This window comes from Natator depressus, chromosome 8 (assembly GCF_965152275.1).
Source record: "Natator depressus isolate rNatDep1 chromosome 8, rNatDep2.hap1, whole genome shotgun sequence".
NCBI classification, from domain to species: Eukaryota; Metazoa; Chordata; order Testudines; family Cheloniidae; genus Natator; species Natator depressus.
Genome location: NC_134241.1, coordinates 37578582 through 37584855, shown reverse-complemented (window position 1 = coordinate 37584855; position 6274 = coordinate 37578582). Strand labels below are relative to the sequence as shown.

At 44.2% G+C, this 6274-nt stretch overlaps 1 protein-coding gene across 1 annotated transcript; it reads right to left on the bottom strand.

The window, feature by feature from the left end:
* Positions 1-630: 630 nt before the first annotated feature.
* Positions 631-5546, bottom strand: LOC141992672 (protocadherin gamma-A12-like). Its single transcript, XM_074962005.1, has 2 exons — positions 3126-5546; positions 631-702 (listed from the first exon to the last, which is right to left on the bottom strand). The coding sequence occupies exons 1-2, from the start codon at positions 5544-5546 to the stop codon at positions 631-633; spliced, it is 2493 nt and encodes an 830-aa protein (XP_074818106.1).
* Positions 5547-6274: the final 728 nt, after the last annotated feature.

Below are 6274 nucleotides of genomic sequence, written 5' to 3'. Positions count from 1 at the left end.
TTTAAGTAGGACATCATTTTTCAGTTCTAAGTTTCTCTAAATTTCCTGGTATTGTGACATAGTTAGTCAAATACTTCCTCTTCTTATTTCCACCTGAACCCCTCCCACAGCTGTTCTTTAGCTTCTTTAATGAGTCCCAATGAACTTCCATCATTCCTATATTGTGTATAGAACAAGCTGTAACATCTTTGTAAGTTTTCTACTATGTCTCTGAAAATATCAAAAGACACTTCTACTCAACAACAGAAACAAAACAAAGGAAACTGGGAGTTTCTGGGCCTAATCATTCTGAAGATCTTATGATTCAAACAAGTTAGAAACATTTTCACAAGTGAACTACTGTTATATCTGTCAGGTTTCTGGGTGCAGTCCAGACCCGTGAGAGGTTGTGTTACCACCTGCCCTATAACTCTGGGTGCCTACATGCTTTGCTACTGTGGTTCAGAGTTGGGTCATCAACAGCCAGCAGATAAGCATGCAGTTCCCTGAGTGTCTGTATGCCATGCAGCTCTGGTTCAGCACTTCTGAACACAGAGGTCTACTCACAACACAGCATCCCCACTGAGGTCTCCACCAGCCTTCGTTATACCTGCAGGGTGACCTCTCCACACACGCCGTCCTGAATTTCCCCTAAATCATCTGCCCAGAAAGTATCCAGCCCTTTTCTGGAACACTCAGAGAATTAATAAGGTTGTTCCTCCTCTAAAGAGACAAAACCATAACTTATTACTTTAACTGGAGTTAACAATCACTTCAGATAAGAGACTTAACTTAACAAGCTACTGCCTTGGTTCAAGGTAGATTTCTTATCAATCTTTCTTCTTTCTAGCCATGGCTGACTTTCTCTCAGTCAGGTCTTTCCACAGAAGTACAAGGTGCTGTTTTCTTTGTTTTCTTTGGTAAAAGGTCTTTGCCTAATCAAGTTTACATACATGTAGTTCCCAGAGACTTCAACCCCCTTGACTGAAGCACCCATTGTTCTCAGCTTGCATGAGGTCTGTGCCTTGTGCCTGTCACTGTTTTGTTTCCAGACTCTGGATGACCTCATGCTGTTCTTCCCTTCCTGTGAATTTCCTGTGCCACTGAGGATTCATATGTAAATGAGGATTCCATTGTTTTTGGTCACACCTTGCTTAATTTCACTGGAGACCAGTAGACAGCTGCCTTCCCTCCTGTCTGGGAGAAAACCTGTTTCTCCTTTTGTTTGGACACACAATTTTAAGCATAATATCAGTGAATATTCATAATTCCTCATATAGTGTTAATACCTGCATTTTACAATGATATTAATCACCTGTGTGTCATTAGCTTTCATAAAACACCTTATCGGATACACTTTTATAATACAGTAATATTGTACACTATCGGTTGATTCAATTTTTTGTCATTTGAGGTTAAGATCCCTGTCTTTATAGTCCAGTACTCCATTTTCTCCTTCTGGGAAGAGACTCCATGCAGTCTGGTGAAGACTTCATGCTGGTTCCTCCCCTGCTGGTGATAATTGAGTTTCTCCTTCTTCCCCTTGTTAGCTTGATGGCTGTGTTTACCTTCTATGTAAATGCACCTTTATTGTCTCTGCATGAGGACCTGAATAGTCAGCCAAGGAAATACACATCCCATTGTCTAGGGAAGACTGGTCTTATGCATTTGTTGCCTGTGAAGGGACATGCCTTCTCACTGGCCAGGAGGAGGCTAAGGAGCTCCTCTGGGACTGTGCTGTACTAATAAGGTACACCTGCACAGCTCCTTTCTCCTTGAGGAGGAGGGACTTATAAGGGGAAGCCAACCATAGGAAGGGGTGGTGACCAGGAAGGAAGCTGCTCCATGCAGAGACTGTGAGTTACAGAAGCAGGCCAGGTGGGGACAAGAAAGCCATGTGGACCACACTGCTTCCAGAGCCACCCCAGCTAACAGCCAAGTAACACACCCCAGGAAGAAGGGTAGGAGATAAACACCACAAAGAGGCAATAGACTTTCAGAGACTGAGCCTGCAAAGCCCTATCCAGGGGCTTTCTGAGAGGCTGACCTCCGTTCCAGCAGCCTTCCTCTCTAACAAGGGACAGGGAGAAAGAAGAACCAACCCTCTGCCGGGAAGCAATTTCCCCAGAAAACTCCCCTGAATGCAGCCACGGGGGCAGTAGAGAAGGTAAATGAAGGACAGTGGAACCTGGGAGGGAAGGTTTAGGGAGTCCTGCTACCTCCTACATTGCTCACATTTTAAGAACATAACACTAGCACATTTCCATAACTCTTTGTACATACATCACAAAAGAATATTGATAATTGAGTTATTAGTTTTCCAATCATATTTAACACACCACCTTTTGGATATATATCATGACAGCAGTGTGCTGGGTGTAGTGAGTATGCCAGAGTTGCTGGCACTGAACAGTGAACCACCAATGGGCCTCTGTGTCACAATATTGTAAAAACAAGAAACATTAAAATTAATTTTCTTATTTTTGCCACACTACACAGACATGCTTTACTATGGGGTGACATGTGTCATAGTATTTCAGGGAAAGGGGTATTCTTTTGAGGGAAGTGTACGTGTGATTCAATAATATGGTGTAAAAATAAAGCTATATTCAACTTTTAATATACATTTGTTCCCACTATTCCATAAAAAATGGCTCTTTGCTTCAGTGACACATTCTACAACCTATTTTATTTTTCAGATAGTTATAACTAGTCAAAATAAACCACTATATATTTGGGATATTTCAATAGACTTGTCTATTAAATGAGGGATATAAGTAACAATGATTACAAATTAAGATGTATTATTTCAGCTAAACAATGACTTCCACCATGTTACCAATTTATTAAGATACACATTTCAATATATTTGTAACTTTCCAAGCCATGTAACCGTGCATATGGGTGCAAAAATGAAGTCCCCACTTTAAAACTACATCTGAGTAAATGCTTTGCATTGATAAAATGTGAAATTATATATATATATATATATATATTACATTTACACATGAAGGATGCAGAGAACTGTACAAAAATATACGTTTATGTATTAGCCAAGGAAAAACACTCTCACCTTCTTCTCTAGATGGAAAAGCAATACCGGGCATACAAAGTCCAAACCACACTACCAAAAGAGGCAGACTCACCTGAAGGAGTGGCTGGACCCCATTGCTCACACTCAAATTCTCCGACATGAGGACGGATTCCTTTTTTTTATCAATTGACTGACACGTTGGGGTACTTGAACAGTTTAATTTTGGTAGGGTAAATTGACTTTTTCTGGAGTCCGTGGTTAGAGAAACCTCATGTGAGTAGGAGTGAAGAAAAGCTCTGACTCCATCGATCCCCACAAACTGCGAGACGGGAACTCCACTGAAAGTCACACTCGAGGAGTCAAACAGCTGCGAGTTTCTCCACCTGCGGAGCCTCAGGGCCAGTAACACTAGGATAAAGGTAAAGAACAAGCAGGAAACGGAAGCCACAGCGATCACCAAATACAAGGTGAGGCTGGACTGGGGGTCTGCAGGAGCTGAGAGGCTGCTTAAATCGGAGAGGATTTCGGGGATGCTGTCAGCCACCACCACCGTGACGGTGGCCGTGGCAGAGAGAGGGGGCTGCCCGTTGTCCTTCACTAAAACCACCAGACTTTGCTTGAGCGCATCTTTGTCTACAAAGGAGCGGGCTGTCCTGATCTCGCCGCTGTGGAGTCCTACAGAGAAGAGCCCCGGCTCTGTAGCCTTCAGCAGCTGGTAGGAGAGCCAGGCGTTCTGCCCGGAGTCTGCATCCACCGCCACCACCTTAGTGACCAGGTAACCCGGCTCGGAGGAGAGAGGGGCCAACTCCACTCCCGTGGAGCCATCGGTGGGAAAGGAGGGGTGTAAGATGTGCGGGCTGTTGTCATTCCGATCCAGTATAAAGAGAGTGACGGAGACATTACTGCTGAGAGGTGGGGAACCCCCATCCTGAGCCTGCACTTGGAACCGAATCTCCCGGAACTGTTCGTAATCGAAGGAGCGCAGAGCGTAGAGAGCCCCAGTCTCGGAGTTAATGGAGATGAAGGAGGAGAGCGGAGCTTCCTGGTTCTGAGTTCCAGTAATGGAGTAAGTGACTCTGGCGTTCTCCCCCGAGTCAGGATCATTCGCTTTCAGGGAACAAACGGAAGCTCCTCTGGGATTGTTCTCCGTGATGTACAAAGTGTAGGATGTCTGGTTGAAGATGGGAGCGTTGTCGTTTATGTCTGAAAGTTGCACTAAAATTGTTGTTTTGGAAGCCAAATTTGGAGCCCCTCGGTCTGTGGCTGTGATCGTCACATTGTAATCCGAGACCCGCTCACGGTCCAGGGGTCTGTCAGTCACCAAGCTGTAATAATTGTCAAATGATTTCTGTAACCTGAATGGCAGGTTGCCGGGTATGGAACATGTGACCTCTCCATTCTCTCCAGAATCTTTATCTCTGATGTTTAATAGAGCAATCAGAGTCCCTGGAGGGTTGTCTTCGCTGACTGAGCTGAAGAGAGAAGCGATTGTTATTTTGGGAGCATTATCATTAACATCAATCACCGTAACCAGGACTTTAGACCTGGCCGAGAGGTCTCCAACGTCCTTTGCTTGAACTTCCATTTCATATGATGCAGCTTCCTCATAATCCAGGTTTCCCACAGTTGATATTTCCCCCGTTTTAGAATCCACCTGGAATATCTGGGACGCTTTGTCTTTCATCTTCCGGAGTGAATATGTGACCTCCGAATTTATCGCTTCGTCCGGATCTGTGGCGTTTACTGTCAGCAGCAGAGACCCGACGGGCACATTTTCCAAAACACTCACTTTATAGACAGGCTGACTGAAAACTGGTGCATTGTCATTTGCGTCAAGGACAATAACGCGGATCTGTGCAGTTCCGGACCTAACTGGATCTCCCCCGTCAGTGGCTGTGAGAATTAGATCGTGAACATCTTGTTCTTCCCGGTCTAGAGATTTTTCCAGCACCAGTTCGGCATATTTGTCTCCATCAGCTCCCGTTTGCACATCCAGAGAGAAGTGTTTGTTACTGCTGAGATAATAGCCCTGCACAGAACTGGCTCCCACATCTGGATCCTGCGCCTCCTCAAGAGAATATCGGGTTCCCACAGCGGCTAACTCACTGATTCTAAATTCCAATTCATCTTCCTGGAAGCGGGGCGCATTGTCATTAATATCTGTGACTTCAACGTCAACTATGAAAAGCTTCACTTTATCCTCAACAAGAACCTCAAGATGTAACAGACACGTCTCTAGCTGGCCACAGATTTGCTCTCTGTCCATTCTGTCTGTGGTGATTAAATGGCCGCTCTTAAGATTCAGAGCAAAATACTGAGTCCTACCTGTGGAAACAATGCGGACTCCCCGGTCTGAGAGTTCCTTTAAATCCAGTCCCAGATCCTTTAAGATATTCCCCACGAAAGAGCCTTTCTGCATTTCTTCAGGAATCGAATAGCGAATTTTCCCAGAAACTGTCTCCCAAGCGGTAACCAATGTAAAGCAGAACAGGGCTAGTCTTTTGCAGTTGCGGAGCCTTGCTTTATCCGCCATTTCCAGATCTTTGAAGTAGAGGTGCAGAATCCTAATCTCGGGACACTGTAGTTTAGTGTGATTTTTATTGTTTTCTTTCCTGAGATACTAGTTTATATAATAATTCTACTGCGGAGATCATCCATGCAACCGTTTGTATGAAGGCTGCGTTCCAGACTGTTTGAACTCTCTGCGTTCTGTGCTGTGAACCAGAGGGCGGGGCTGCCTGAATCTCTGATTGCATTTCTCTGCCTCGCTGGTGAATAGCGGCACCCAGAGTGTCAACCGATAACTGCAACAGCTCCGATTAATACTTTTTAAATTTCAGAGTAGCAGCCGTGTTAGTCTGTATTTGCAAAAAGAACAGGAGGACTTGTGACACCTTAGAGACTAACAAATTTATTTATTTGAGCATAAGCTTTAGTGAGCTACAGCTCACTTCATCGGATGCCACAAGTACTCCTTTACTTTTTAAATTGGCTTTCAATATGTCCCCCCCCCCCCGCACCAGATGCTTTATCGAGTCTTAAAACTACATAATAAATCTACAAATCTTGCTGTGATGGCGTACTTACTGTTAGCTATGCTCCTCATGTTGATGCAGTAATTTTATAAAATTACTGTCACACGAACAAAACAATTCCGTTCTCTCTCTCCCCTTCAAATTGGGGATAATTCACAACTATGTTTCATACTGGGACAAATCGACCTTGAATATAAATCATACTCGAATAGGACGAATCATTCCT

Bases quoted from the DNA above. Each gene is read 5' to 3' on its own strand.
- LOC141992672 (XM_074962005.1), bottom strand. From the start codon at position 5,546: ATGGCGGATAAAGCAAGGCTCCGCAACTGCAAAAGACTAGCCCTGTTC. The intron at 703-3,125 runs GTGAGTCTGCCT...TTGTCTCTTTAG, and splicing joins GGGTCCAGCCACTCCTTCAG to AGGAGGAACAACCTTATTAA.